At 34.2% G+C, this 16,198-nt stretch overlaps 1 protein-coding gene and 1 non-coding gene across 2 annotated transcripts; one reads left to right on the top strand and one right to left on the bottom strand.

Annotated features, from left to right (window-relative positions):
* Positions 1-3,277: 3,277 nt before the first annotated feature.
* TRNAS-GCU (transfer RNA serine (anticodon GCU)) lies at positions 3,278-3,359 on the bottom strand. The gene has a single exon. It is a non-coding gene; the product is annotated as a tRNA-Ser (tRNA).
* An 880-nt stretch (positions 3,360-4,239) lies between these two features.
* On the top strand, positions 4,240-6,782 carry LOC116432324 (tubulin alpha-1 chain). Its single transcript, XM_031989000.2, has 4 exons — positions 4,240-4,459; positions 4,977-5,806; positions 6,148-6,311; positions 6,653-6,782. The coding sequence occupies exons 1-4, from the start codon at positions 4,285-4,287 to the stop codon at positions 6,780-6,782; spliced, it is 1,299 nt and encodes a 432-aa protein (XP_031844860.1). The 5' UTR covers positions 4,240-4,284.
* Positions 6,783-16,198: the final 9,416 nt, after the last annotated feature.

Below are 16,198 nucleotides of genomic sequence, written 5' to 3'. Positions count from 1 at the left end.
ATTAATGTATGTGTAAATTTGCTGAGATTTATTTCATAATGAAATGTGTTAGGACATAGAGTGTGAATTTTGAATTCTAATATATTTCTTTAATTATAATATTATGTTATATATTTATTCAGTTTTAATGGAGGAATGTAGAGTATGAGAGAATATTAATGCATAATTTAATATTTCCACTGAAACCAGAACGATTTAGGTCAAACGAATTTACTTTATTCATTTAAGTGGGAAAACATGTATTTAGTATTAAAAACAAATCTGTTTCGTGTTATTCGGGGCATGTACCACGCATCTAATTAGAACGTCCAAAATAAAAGTCACAGTATCAAGATTACTTAGTACTGAGTTCAATTATGATTAACGGTTCAAATATACACACGAGAATTACGAATCAAGATAAGGAACAAGAACTAAAAGTTACTTGTTACTTTGAAATGGACACCATCAAATTATTGCTATACTATACATTCAAGAAACGAAAATATTTTCATAAATGAAATTTAATTTAATAAACCATTAAAAGAAAATTATGCATTAGTATATAAAATATCATATATAATATATGATAGTTACACGCAAGAAGAAAATTATTTTAAAAGAAAAGGAGATATAATTTTCCGAGTTTCCATATTACAGTTTCTCAATAAATAATTAACCGTAACATCCAAATTATTCGATTAAAATTACAAAATTACCGCAACGAGTTCAAATAATCCGTACAGATCTGTAACGTTATATCACACTGGCATGTAATACTTACATTCAATTTACCAACTGTAATCTCCGAGAGTTCACGATTGCCAAAAGGAATTCGTAGAAGATACCGGTGAATTCTCGAAATTATCTCTTTACACGATTTCTCCCGGTCTCAGGTTTCCAGAAACACGAACTGGAACCTTAGCAAAATAAATCGGTGTCAATCAACAGCCGGAAGGTGTATGTCTTCGGTCCTTGATCTCGATCCCTTTTAAGAGACGCGGGCAAAATCTCGTCGCTCCCTTCCCTTTTTTTCTTTTCCTTTCTTTTGCGCTCTTCTTATTATCGCTAATATCAGTGGTCGCACATCGGTGTTTCACTGAAACCATCTTGGAATGCGAACCGCTCCGATTTCAACCGCAATTCGACCGGACAAAAATTCTTAACATTGCTAAAACCGGCCGATGAGGTTATCGAATCATCCGGCTGGTATCGGCCTGTAATTACGAGGCGCAATTACATAAACCGCTTTTTTATCTCTGTTAATTAGCCACACGCGCGTTTCACGTCTGGTTATAATCGTAGATTACGCTTCGTTCCCGCTCGCTAATCGAAACGGCCGTTTCGATCGTGATCCGCTTTTAATAATTTCAGCCGATTTGCTCCCCTGATATCGTAAAATTTGCATCCTTTCGGTACGCTCGCAGAAACGGGAGGAAACCTTAACGGGCAAAAAGGGAACACCGTTTCTGTTTCTGTTTTTGATACGCGAGCGTAATATAAAATCCCCCGTGAAATTGCGATTCGTGTCGCCATCTGTCGCGGTCGAAATAACGAGCGATTGCTGCTGATAAAACGCGATCATTCGGTTATTAATCTGTGCCGTGAAGGACAATGTGCTCGATGAAAATGGAGCGGAGTTGAGGATGCAAAGGTTGTTGAGGAAATTTTGTGGAAATTGTCAAGTTATGAGCGGTGAAATGAATTTTTTGGAATTTTGATTTTTAGCGATTGTTATTTTAAGGTTTTTCGAGAGATTTTGATTACGTAAATGTCTTAATGCTAATGCGATCCAATTTTCTGTAATTTGTGTTGAGAGACAAATGCGGAAATATCATTCGTATCAGAATTCTATGTAATTATTGTAATAAATTTTAGATTTTTTCAACTCCCCTATTATGAAGATCAGATTTTACCCTTAAATATAGACTTCAATGATTCTTGTATAATATAGATATAGTAAATAAAGAGAAGAATCATTTGGTTTATGGAACCAGTAGTTTAAACTTAAATAGCATGTTTTAATATTAATATTTATGCAACTTAATGTTTAATATAATTTTACGACTAATTAAATTGACAACAATAATAGAATAAAATGTTAACGTATATTTTGACATTTTTTCATTTTCTATGATACAGATGAAAATGTAACAATTTTAAGGAATTGTGGAGATTATGGAAAACTGAAATAATAAGAAAAGAAGAATATAAATTACAAATAAAAATTTTAATTGTATAAGAAATGCGCGCCTTTACTCGATCGGTAAGGTCACTTTTGGTGCATGGTGACATCCGTGGTAAAATAGTCAAGCAATTTGAAATTCCATTATTGTGTCGATAATACTGATATGAAAATGATAACGAAGCATTAATGTTTTGTAAAGTCCTAAAAATACATTGGACGTTTGAACTATTTCTATATCTTATCAGTGAGCGTTTGTAAACAATTTCAAAACTATAGATAGTGATAAGATGCGTGCGAATTTTTAAAAACCAATTATATTTGTCAATACTAACATCACAATTATTAAAAAGAATAAAATTTTATGAGGAAGCAGCCAATGTTAATTGACATTAATTTTAATATTAAATTACTTCATAATTATGTATGTTAAGTGTTTCTAAATTTTTCATATTAAAATAGAGTTTAAATGATATTAATCCTATTTGATAATTAAAATTCGAATGATTTTATTACTCACCTATATTATCATATATATTATCAATTATATTAATTATACTTTAAATGCATACATTGAAAATATATTGAAGTACTCTTTTTTATACTTTTATATCTGTTTCAGTATATAATTGAGATCAAATTAACACAGGATCAACACCATTAACTGAATACGATATAAATAAAAAAATAAATATATATAATAAACACAGTAAATTAACATCGAAGAATTAGTATTTCTAAAATAAAATAGCACCTTTAATAACGTACAATTAACACAAAAGTATATTTATATTAAGGTATAAGTAGTATTATAAGTATACAAGTATTAATGTATATAATAACGATATGTAACATATTACTGCATTTTCTACATTTATGAAACAACACTTTCAAATAAATTGGATAGTAAATAATTTGTATAATAAATTTGTACTTGAAAGATCAAAATAACGTTTGCATTCGATTTTCTACGACTGCATGGTTCGTAGCTGAATATTTTTTGTAATTGGAAATTATTAGTAAACATTTTAATGAATTAATTAAAATGGCTGCAGTATATAAAAGAATTCGTAGTAATTTGATTACTCTAATACATTAAAAGCAAAAAACAATCGACGAGGATGGGATTCGAACCCACGCGTGCAGAGCACATTGGATTAGCAGTCCAACGCCTTAACCTCTCGGCCACCTCGTCTGATGATACACTTTGCAAAACTGTCCTTGGAACAGGGGTGACTACCCTTAATGATTTAAAAGAGATATTTCAATCTAATAGTGGCATAAACCTCCAGAAATTTATCTATATATTACATGATATTTATAAAATCATCAAATTTACTACTGTTACTTACATTCGAATCGTTTTCACATATAATTTTAGTATTTAGGTACAATAACGAATAACTTATTATGTGTTCTACTAGAAAAAATACATATTTCACAAAATATTCGATAAAATATATAGTTACTCAATAGATTCTCCTTAATTGTAATTCTAACCTCATTATAAATGTAGACAGGGTTAAATCTTCAGTTACTTATTTAAATGATTATAATAAAATATGTTAATTCGATATAAATATTTATCATAATAATTTTCACAATATTTTATATATTTTAATCCATGTATTATAGTTAAATAGAAGCTGCATTATATAAAATTAAGAAACATTATTTGTTATACCCAACCCTCGATAATTTCCTTATTTAATAACAAAAAATATTTTCACAGATTATAGTTAATCTGCTAATTATTTCATTATAATTACATCCGTTTCCTAGCAACGAAAACAAAATTTCTGAACAAATAATCGGTTATTCAATTGGATTCGGGCGTTCATCCTGTCAACGTGGTCGTTCATCTTCCCTTCCGTAAAATCTCGAAGGAATCGCCAAAATGGTAATTATACATAATTAAATGATTCGAAGATTACAGAAATATTATGTCTAACCAGTCTCTCCGAGTCAATTTCCAACATTGTAGTATTAAAACAATTCTAATCTGAAATGAAACTTGAGACTTTCTATGATCTGTGAAAATGTTGATCTTTTCATGAATTTTTCTTTGAATTCGCCAGCGTGAAGTACTGTCAGTCCACATCGGCCAAGGCGGCGTTCAAATGGGAAACGCTTGTTGGGAGTTGTATTGCCTGGAACACGGAATACAACCCGATGGCATGCTTCCACCACAGAATTGCTCCAATGACGATGGTTTCCAAACTTTCTTCAGCGAAACCAGTGGTGGAAAATATGTACCGCGGGCAGTATTTCTGGATCTGGAACCTACAGTCATAGGTATACCATATATTCATTATATCTTAATTAGAAGTTTCTTATCGATGATACATAGTTATTAATAAATTATAAATTTTTATGCATTCATGGGAAATTCGAAAGTGCAAAATTAATGTGGGTAAGGCATATGATACGAAAAAATGTTTAAAATATCCGAGGCATAGTGCTTTTTATAATGTTTGTTAAACAAAATTATTACCCATCGTAATTTTAATTTTCCAGTTGTGTTCTTAATTTGAACTTGCATACGGATCCACAATCTAATACTCGAATAAGTTATCCCTAATTTATCAAATTATTAAATCCCCAATTTATGAAATTCTCAAAACCTCAATTTATCACATTATCAAATTATCAAATCTCTAATTCATCGAATTATCAAATGAATAACTTATGAAATAATCAAATCCTGAATTTATCAAATCTCTAATTTATGAGATAATCAAATCCCTAATTTATCAACTTATCAAATATACCAACCCCAATTCATCAAACTCTCGAACCAACTACTTTTTAGACGAAGTTCGAACGGGGACCTACCACCAGCTGTTCCATCCGGAGCAACTAATATCCGGCAAAGAAGACGCCGCAAATAATTACGCGAGAGGTCACTACACCTTAGGAAAAGAAATAATCGACCTAGTCCTAGACAGGATCCGCAAAATCGCGGACATGTGCGTCGGTCTTCAGGGTTTCTTGATCTTCCATGCATTCGGCGGTGGTACCGGTTCCGGATTCACCAGTTTGCTAATGGAACGTCTGTCGATAGACTACGGGAAGAAAGCAAAGTTGGAATTCGCGATTTATCCGTCGCCGCAGATCTCCACTGCCGTGGTAGAACCGTACAACGCGATCCTAACTACTCACACGACACTCGAGCACTCTGATTGCGCGTTTCTCGTTGACAATGAAGCCATATACGATATCTGCAGGAGAAACTTGGACATCGAGCGACCAACTTACACGAATTTGAACAGATTGATTGGGCAAATAGTTTCGTCCATCACAGCTTCGTTGAGATTCGACGGAGCTTTGAACGTTGATCTGACCGAGTTCCAAACGAATTTAGTGCCATACCCAAGAATCCATTTCCCCCTGGCGACGTACGCGCCTATTGTTTCCATAGAGAAGGCGTATCACGAGCAACTGACAGTGATGGAGCTAACGTCTTCGTGTTTCGAACCTGCTATGCAAATGGTTAAGTGCAATCCCCATAGGGGCAAGTACATGGCCTGTTGCTTATTGTACAGAGGCGATGTCGTGCCTAAAGACGTTAATGCGTCCATTGCGACGATTAAGACAAAGAGAGCTATTCAGTTCGTCGATTGGTGTCCCACTGGGTTCAAGGTACAGTCTGGATTGTTTGAATTTTTATTTAGGATTTTATTAAGGAAATTTTTGTGATTTATAGGTGTACTAAAAATTTAAGTTTATATTATGCATTGTACAGTAAACAGTTTGGTATTTGTTATTTTTTTGTTTGGTATTTTATTGCTTGTTTGTAGGGGGATAATTGAATTTTTTGATAAAAGAAAATGCCTGTTTAGAAATCAACATTTATACTGTTGGATTGGTTATGTTTTTAGAAATCTTTAAGCTATAGAAATATTTTGAGATTCCAGTTATGAGTATTTACATTATTAAGTCTTTTAATACTGAAATATAATAAATATCAATTTAATTTTTAGGTGGGTATCAATTATCAACCACCGACTGTAGTACCAGGAGGCGATCTGGCCAAAGTGCAAAGAGCTATGGCAATGCTTGCGAACACAACTGCAATTGCAGAGGCATGGACGAGATTAAATAGAAAATTCGATTTGATGTTCGGGAAACGAGCTTTCGTTCACTGGTAAAGCTTATCTGAAAATCCTCTGAATAACTATTACGTTTTCTTTCATTTACCCTTGATTTTATATCAATCTCTATTATCATATTTCGATGAATTGATTCTTTTCATCAAACGTATAATTAACAAAATCAACGAAGTTTTCTTGAAAGACTTCCCATGCTGTATTTTCTTTAATTTTCAAACAATATCTGTGTTTATATATACGACTATTTCGATACTTGAACATTTTTTTAATTAATCACATTTGTGTTTGATCCTTACCATTAAATATTGATGAAATTATTTGAATAGATTCAATTTATAAAGAGTAGTACAAATGAGACAAATAATTATTTACACAGGTATATTGGTGAAAGTATGGAGGAAAGTGAATTCAGCGAAGCTAGGGAAGATCTGGCCGCATTGGAAAAAGATTACGAAGAAGTTGGCATGGACTCGACTGATGCTGGCGAAGGTGAAGATGAAAACTAGATCGAGTTTTTCATTTTTCAATGAAACTCAGTTGAAGGAACGATTCCATTATATAGAACGTATACACTGTTTTCGTCGATTTTCTTTATACTTGTCCTTGTACATTGTTTTAGTATAATTCTTTCTACTGTGTTTGTACAAATGTTACTTATTTTATATGTTAAATATACTTTTTACTTTCTTTACATTTCTAATTTCTTATTTCTTTGAAATATTAATAAGATTGTCTTATTCGCATTTTTTGATGTATTTGTTAGATAAGATAGGGTTTTTCTTGTACGTCGGGTTTAACGTTAACTGTAAGTACTAGCAACAATGCTTTGACTTTTTATTAAATTACGGGCGGAGTAACTTTATCTTGAGGTTTCGTATAGAAATATAAAAGAGTTTACGACTCGTAAAAAGAAACTTAGAAATTAAATTGCAAATAAATTGTAATACAGACCATCGATTTCGGTAAATATTAAATCCAGTTTCCGCGACATTGAAATTCGAATGAAAGTGAAATAAATAATACTGGAATATAAATTCCAATGCTTGGTGGGTACAAAATAAAATCTTTTTGGATTGACTGCGGCCCATCGTCAGTCAATTCCAGAGATTTAATAATCACTAGGCCGTCGCGATTTTGATTATGGACACGCAGTTACCATGGATCTTCCAGGAAATCCTTCGCAATAGCATTAAGTGAACAACCCTTCTCGCAGATCTAAAATAGCTGAAAATTCCTTAGATTCTTTCAATAGGTAAATAGCCGCAGGTAATAATAGTGGGGATCGGTAGCGAGTACGACCGGAAGTCGCCGAATATCGCCGAAAAGAGACGAAAAATGGGAAACAGGGATAATGATTCACAATGATACAAGGAAGGAGCTCTCTCTCTTACTCTCTCACTCTCTCACTCTCATCTCCTAGACAATCAGTCGTCTTCGCACAATTGTTGACATCATTACTATTTGAACTACTTTACATTTATCATTATTTATTACATACTGTTACTGTAAGACGGATAATCTCTCAGAAAGAACTTTGTAATAACCTTTTGCCTTTACAATAACCGTGTCACACTCGTAGTGAAGATTTAAAAACAGAATTTAAACCGTGTTATTTACAGTTGTGATTCTTTGTCAACATTTTTCAAATAAATTATATTATCACCTTGTTTTCACTATTATTAGTAAGAAGAATCATTTAAACTGCTCTCTACAAACTAATTATCTCTTCAAATGTATTTTAAATCAATTATCATAATAATACAGTTATCGAGGAAAAAATGCAAAAGAAATTCGGAGTGCAAGAGGTTAATCATAACTATTACTCGATTCTTTTGAATACCAATTAAATATTCTCCCGTCATCAATGAACACACTTGACGGTAAATGACATAGAATATACCCAGACTTTTGCCCTCCCTCAATAAACGATTAATGCCAAAATCGTATCGATCATGGTTGAGAAACAGATGAAAGAGCAAGGGGTTAAGTTAATTCGCGAACGGAAATGGGTCCCTCGCAGCAACCTCCTCGTGGTGGGCCTGGAAACCGGCATTATCGCCGATAGAGTAATTCCTATCGAGGATAATGCTGGGCCGATTGGCTGCGACATTGTACGATCCATGTAAAATTGTGGCGAGCAATTATCCTTTAGATTCATCACGCTTGTCTCGAGATCGGTGTCTGAGCTGAAAGGTGGTGCGCACCGTAGGGCGGTGGTGCTCGCGCCATCGTCCATCGCGGCAGTCAGTGTTGGAATCCTACTTCGAATTCTCACGAATTTTGAAGTTAATGGGAATCTGGCACTGGTTGCTTCGTATTTGCGTCCTTTTTTTGGCCCGATGATTGTTCTAAGGCTATACTAAGTTAAAATTAAGATTGTCATCCCTGATCTTGCTCTTGTTGAACCAGAGACTTCTTCTCTGATTCGTCTGATGATCGAATCATGGACTTCTTCCTTGATTCACTCCCTTTACTGCGATGATTATATAGTTTAAGTTATACGTTCAGGCTAAGCTAAGTTAGAAATATGCGTGCGAAAGAAAACGTCGGATTATTATTAAGTGTATTAAAAATAAGTGCGTTAAACATAAGATTTAGATGTAGAACAGGAGGTCGGTGGAATTGAATTTCCACCCACCTCCCAGGGTCCCTCGCAGCAACCTCCACGCGGTAGACCTGGAAACTAGCATCATCGCTGATAGAGTAGTTCCTAACGAGGATATTGCTAGGCTAATGGCTGAGAAATTGTATGGTGCATGTTACAGTATGCCGAGTAGATATTCTTTAGCCTCTTTTATCTCATTTGTAATCAAAGACTTCTCAGATTTCTGTCACTTCAGAATCAAGACCTTTTCCTTTTTAGTCCGACATTTCTTCGGAATACGCGGCGCCTCCTTAAATAGTTTAATCTAAAACTACTGAGCATTTAATCTGATTAATATGTAATCTCTATACAAATTTTAACAACAGATTATTTTCAGTTTGAATGCTTCGAAGATATCAATAATTTCAATAATTTCAGCATGGCATATAATAAATCTACTGCAACGAATAATTTTTTCCACTTTGTGCATAGCATATAATGCATATTGCGGCAAGAATTATCTGTTACCGAAAATCTGTATTTTTGACTGCCAACGCCATCCGTGGCAAACCGCTCAAACTGCTAAACAAACATTACCGATGTGGGAGTTCACTCGGGTAGGTGGTAGCGCCATCCGTATCGAAACGCTCAAACTGGTAGACAAACATTATCGATGTGGGAGTTTACAAGGTATGACGTGTTTCTTTATTCAATAAACTTATTTAAATGTTCACTGAATTATATTGACATATTTCTTTAGACTTTATTTATTAGGCCAGCTTTCTAGGATAGCTTGCGTTTCTAACTTATTATTTACAAAAAGAATATCATAAATATTAATAAAAGACTTTTAAAATAAGAAGTTAAATAATTTTTATTAACAAATAGAAATTGAGTTACTAATAAATTAGCTATAGAGGTGTAGCATGTTTCTTTATGCAATATATTTGTTTACAATATTCATTCAATTATAATGTCGAAATATTTTTATCGACTAGTTTCTAAGACGGCTTGTTTCAGACCATTTCCAAAAAAAATATATCGGATATTAAGAAAAGAATTTTAAAATGTGAAGTTAACCCTCTATAAGCCCATGTAACTTTGAAGTCATATATCAGTATATTGCCATCTTGTTGATTTATTTCATTTTACACTCAAAGCGGTGAATAAAATTAAGTAATCAGTTAACTTAAACTTATGTATGCTCAGGCGTGAAAGTTTAACGTCATTGTAACTCGAAAGTTATAAAATATATTCGTTTAATGAAATTATTAAAACTATTGAATACATTGTTAATTCGTATTCATATGTGGATATTCATTAATTTTGTTATAATCATGAACAAAAATTCGGCCCATAGAAGGTTAAATGATTTCTAATAACAAATAGAAATTGACTTTATTTACAATCTACGTTACCGACTCATTGACTACAAAAGAGTAACTGTGGCGTTATCCATCGTATGCTACACAAATTGTTAGTTAACATTTCTCTCGTTAGACTTCCTTGCCTGTCATGCTTCGCGCGTAGGTACCAGGGACTGATGAGATGCTTTTTCAAAGTAGGTTGCACCGAGATTTCTATCTCTGTGCTTATCGCACACTCGCTCTGTCCTTGTCTTACACATTACAGTATATAGGGAGAAACAATCCAAATTATTTACCGCTAGATGGCGCGTCTGTTTGTTCTGCCGAAATTCTCTGTTTTTGTCTGATACTCAGCAGCAGGGAAAACGCTCGATTTTGCAATCTAATCTTACCATCGCGCTGACTACCACTAATATTTATTCTTATGACTAAATTTTCAATTATATCATGGTATTTAAATATTTATTCTGTTTAACAGTCTATAAGTATATGTAAACATATTAGAACTAATTGAAGATAAGGGCAAAATTGTGACGGGAGAAAGAGGAAAAATTGCATAAAATCAATTAATATTTAAATAGAAATTTCATCGATTAAAATTAAATTTTAACACGTTACATATCTATTTGAATTAGAATATTCTTAGTACAGTAATTCAATATCGAAATATGAAATGCAGCTTTTCTTTACCTGTTATAAAATCTTTTACAATTTTGAATTACAATACAATATCAACACTGAATGGTTACTACATTGTTATGCAATCTATCTTACTTTTCGTCGATAGTAAAACACTTTACCAAAATATTTCTTCTTATGCTCACGTCGATATGATTGTTACTTTAAAAGTGTCGTAGCAGATAGTACTCCCAGTCCAAAGTAGCTCTACGAATTAAATGATTTTCCTCATGTGCATGAGATTCTGTAATTTAAGCGGTAAAAATTATTTGATATTTCTCGAAATTAAATCGTCTTCTCTTGTATATACCTGTCAAATCCAATTAGTATTTCGTCAACGTTCAATCGCGTGCTTGTCAGAAGAAACTCATTACAAATAAATCAGTCTACTCGAAGGAGCACAAAATTCGATGCATAATTACAAATTTTGTTGAAATGCGTAGTATATACGTTACAATTAAAACTTTGGTTACACGTTTGGTAGAAACAATCATTTAATTTTAATATGACTGTAAGCATAAGTTTACATTTAATGTATAACCATCGATCTATTTCTCATGATTTTTCCCAAATCCCACTTTTAATATTTTGCATTGTCTGAACAGAGAACTTACAACGAATGAACCTATTTTTATATTCAGATTATTTTATATAAACTAGACTAATAGGAACAAATATCTCTCATCAAATAGGAAATTCATTTTAGTAAAAATAAATTAAGAATACTATCAGCTTTTATTTATACGCATATCTGCTTCCAACTAAGAATTCCAGAAGTGTTATAACTATGTGAATGTCGTCAATACCACATACAAGTAATATTGGAAATCTGAAATAAATTGTTGACTGTGCGACAAATTTCGTGTGATTTGATGTGCCGCGCGTTTCCGAATCACTCGCCTCTGGCAGATACATCTAAAGATTCTTCGGCAAACTAACTCGGTGCAAGGCAGGTATCCCGTTCGTTTACGGGGTAAACAGGCAGACACAGTTTCTAGTTATCGAACGCCCCACAGAGTAACCTCTCGGATGATTTATACGCGGCGTCAGGCGTTCGTACACCGGCCACGAAATTTCCTTAATTAGAATTTGCGTATTCCTTGGATCGGGTAATTGAGGTAAATAAGACGGCACCGAAGTCTTTCCCTGATGTCGTCTGGAAGGAACCGGAAACTTGCGATTATATATATGAATTTATGGTTAAAATCTTAGCGAAACTACATAGAATTAATGCGATGAAATAAACGATCCTGGTCTCACTACGGTTTCATATCAAATTGAAGAATGTTCTTTCGAGTGCATACCTTGCAATTTTTAAAGGATTCTTCTATATTTATGTATTTATATATTTTTCTATATTCCAAATATAGAAATATAATACAAAATTCCAACCCTTAAGCATTTGTTCTATAATTTGTTTCACAACTGCTTCATTATTAATAACAATTATAAAAGTTTTTCTCTTAATCAATGTACTGGTCTCAAACCTTTGACCGACAGTGTTGAATCCACTTACGTCTAATTCAAGCGAGCTTCGCTGCAATTGTTGTTAACAACATTTAACCTATAGGTGCTAACAGGACACTGAAACCAAGCTTTTAACCCCTTGCCCTACGATACCGTGTCAGACTCGTTGGTGAAGATTTCAAATAGAACATAGAGAACATAAATATTATTCAATTTGTTTGACCGCAAATTACATGTTATTTCTCGTTTATCAATGGTTATAGCTTAGAGCAGATGTTGACAAAGAATAAAACTGGAGTTTCCTCTTAGTTTCAATAAATTATTAACACTAAACCTACCAGACGGGTCAAAATGACTCATTCCATTTCTTCTTTTTGCAATTAATAAAAAGATAACAGGTATTTCTCTGAGAAATTATTCAAGAAATTGCTTTAGCAATACGCAAACTGTATTGTAAATTAGTTAAAGCCTCGATAGATGTACCCCTAAACTTTCTATAGAGGAATTTCAAAAAATCAATTTAACTGCTCGGTAGGTTTAGTGTTAATAACAAAGTAGTTAGATCGATCACAGTTCAGAAAGAAATCATAGGGCAAGGGGTTAAAGCGTTTTTAGGTGCCAAGGGTAGCCAAGACGTTAATAAAACATTGTAACTAAGATTGCTACTGAAACAAACGCTAGTTGCGAATGTATTACAGTATAGGTGTGTCCGTTGGACAACGTCACCGTCGAGTGCTACGCAAAATGGCAAGCATTGTAACGAAATATCGAACGAAATTTCAGTTCAATAACACTGGTGTTGGTTGAAGGTAACGGTTGACGTAAATGTCGAGGGGGTTGCCCATGAAAAGAAACTATCTAGTGGGTCGTCGATGGAAGGGCGACTCGCTCGCTAAAGCGTTCGTTCTATTTTAATTACGGGATGGTTGCGGTAATTGTATCGCTGAATTGTTGTCTGTTTCCATTATGCCGGCCAAAGCGAATCGGGCCTTGGGTTTGTACCGTGTAAAGACGTGTCGTGTTACGTACCGTTACGACGGAAACGCTTTTGATCGAAATTTAAATTAACTCCGCTCGACGGGAACAATGCGAGTTGAATAATATTTGCGATACGGCGAATTAAATGTTGCGCGCTGCAGCCAGGACCGTTTCAGGGCGACCGTAATTTCCAAATGCTGTTCGAAACTTTGCGACAACGGAGCCCCGACGCGCGCTGTTTACTTACCTTCGAACACGATACACCGTCGATGTAATGTTTAATACTATTAGGGTACCCACCTGGCTTTGTCACTTTTTTCTTGGTCGCTTTTACGACAAATTCAGGGAGGTTCAGTTTGGTCGTAGTATTTGTGACTCGTGACGAATAGATATTTTTTTAATATAACGGAATGGAGAATTGATTGTGTAATATAAGTTGAATTTAACGTGACATTGAATTTTGTCTTCTTTTTGGAAAAATCCTGGGAGGTAAAGTTTAGTTGTAATATTTGTGACTCGTGATGACTAGATATTTTTTGAATACAATGAAATGGAGAATGTATTATGTAAAGTAAATTGAATTTATTGCGATACTTGAAAATACGAGATATTTTATAGTTTTGATCACCTTTGTTTTTATATTAGTGTCTATTGAAGTTGGAACTTTATTAAGTTCCTTTTCAAAAAGCAAGTCTTCTGTTATATAGATAAATTTCAGTCTGTTATTAATATCTTAATTTAAATTATTTCAACTTTGTATTAATATTCATTTAATGTTCATACTTCTTCAAATTCGTTTTCAAAAAAAGAAGCCCAATAAATAAATTTTGATTAAGTATTAGTATCTTTATTTATATTATTATAATTTTTATCGACATATCTAACCGAATCTCATACTTCATCATATTCCTTTCCGAAAAACTCCTCTCCTAACGAACAAATTTCAATTCGCAATAATTATCCATTTTTCATACACAAAATTGTTAACGTCCAACCCTCATCGTTCAATCCCGCGGATTCTAACATGCATCTTCAGTATGGATCGCGATTCCGATGATCCAGATCTTGCATTATTCCCCGGTAACGAAAATCCCGACAAGAACGGTGGATGAGCGAGATTATGATAACGCGGTATCATATCCACAATGCCGAGGGATTTATCCGCGGAACTCGTTTCCAGCTATAAATAGACGTTCTTTGTTGAGAACCGTTCGATTAATTCGGTAATCCCGAACTCGGTCACGATGCTATTTCCCGATGCCCATTGTACGCTAACAAGACTCGGCTCATTCAATGGATATAATATACAAGTACGCGTACATGTATACGCCAACGCCGCTCGGATGATCTATTGACCAGCTCGCCATTATATTTTGCAACAATTCACCCCTGCGTGTCCTCTGAATGCTTCGGATGCACCTTTGAAGGTGCAACCAGATGCTCGAGAATTTCTGTTTTCCATAGAATAAATTAGATACCTCATATTCTATGCCTTGGGGCATTCTTAACGGGTTGCCGCTAGGTTATACAACGTCCTGTACAGATAATACTTTCCGGGATTTGAGGATGTCGCGTTACAGAATTTTCGGTATTGAAATTTTCGAATATGGGTCTACCTTTTTGAAAATTAAACCATTCAGATCTGAAGTATATTGTAATGTAGACTGTTTTACTACTTTAATATCTGAAAGAATATTTTAATTATATATATAATTATATATTACCTGCCACAGTTAAAATTTTCATATTAATATTATTATATTGTTATATTGTTATATTATATATTAAATATTATTAGATCCTAGTTGTTAATATTGTATACTATATAAGTACTAGTAGGGTAGATTATCGAATTGACAGAAGAATCTAGTCCACATTTGTTGTATCCCAAATTATATCTCTCATTTTTAGTTTCTTATTTGGTAAAGGAAAATTAAAAAATTCTCTTTCGTTTTTCAACATTAATGTTCAAGTATCATTAATTCTCTGATGTCAAACCAAAAATGATCCGATTCGCCTCAGTCTCACTATGTAGGTATTAACATTATATAAAATAATTCCCTTTTATATAGTAGTACTTTATTCATTTTAATTTAATATTAATCCATATCAAATAGAACAAAGCGTATATCATCCACTGAGCACGACATTGCACCTACAAATTTCCCATAAACGCTCAGGAACACCTAAAAACGCACGAAAATGCATAAAAACAGCCGAATAATTATCCTTCAAGCCACTGTCACGGACCATTCGCGAACCAAACAATCTGTTTCCACCGTCTTCTCCGCTACTTGATACGGCGCCGCGCTAATTCATCTCGTTATTTAATTTCCACGTTAATCCGTAACGTTATTCTCACGAGGTTTCATAGTTTGAAGTGAAAGAAAAAGGAAAATTCCGCGATTTCCGTTCCCGAGGCGCGCGGTTTGAAACGGGATACGGCGGAATTGGCCTCTTCGCCGGCTGTTTTCGCAATGGCCGCCGGATTTCATAAACCGTAAAAAACTCGTGGCCGTTCCGTGCGCGGTAAATATTTGAAAGTGTGTTCGTTAAGGCGGATTTCCTGGTCCCCGTTTGTCCTATTTCTTTCGAAACCGTGCGGGGAACGGTTGAAACGGTGCAGGTTTGTATTTAATTACCGTCGTTGCTCGCCGGCTTACCGGGGATTCTTTGTTTTAATTGGGGAGGGGCTTAATAACATCGGAGTTGTAACCAACGCGCGCGTTTCGTCTTTGAGACGGCTACTATTTAGTTAATGCCCGCCGCGCAACATTTCTCCTTGCCCCGTTGAAACGCGAATGAGGGGAACAACGACACCGTCCTGGCAGACGGAAATATGATAGTG

This window comes from Nomia melanderi, chromosome 13 (genome assembly GCF_051020985.1).
Source record: "Nomia melanderi isolate GNS246 chromosome 13, iyNomMela1, whole genome shotgun sequence".
Lineage (NCBI taxonomy): Eukaryota > Metazoa > Arthropoda > Insecta > Hymenoptera > Halictidae > Nomia > Nomia melanderi.
This window is presented reverse-complemented; position numbering and strand designations above follow the sequence as displayed.

Bases quoted from the DNA above. Each gene is read 5' to 3' on its own strand.
- LOC116432324 (XM_031989000.2), top strand. From the start codon at position 4,285: ATGGGAAACGCTTGTTGGGAGTTGTATTGCCTGGAACACGGAATACAA. The intron at 4,460-4,976 runs GTATACCATATA...ACTACTTTTTAG, and splicing joins TCTGGAACCTACAGTCATAG to ACGAAGTTCGAACGGGGACC. The intron at 5,807-6,147 runs GTACAGTCTGGA...TTTAATTTTTAG, and splicing joins GGTGTCCCACTGGGTTCAAG to GTGGGTATCAATTATCAACC.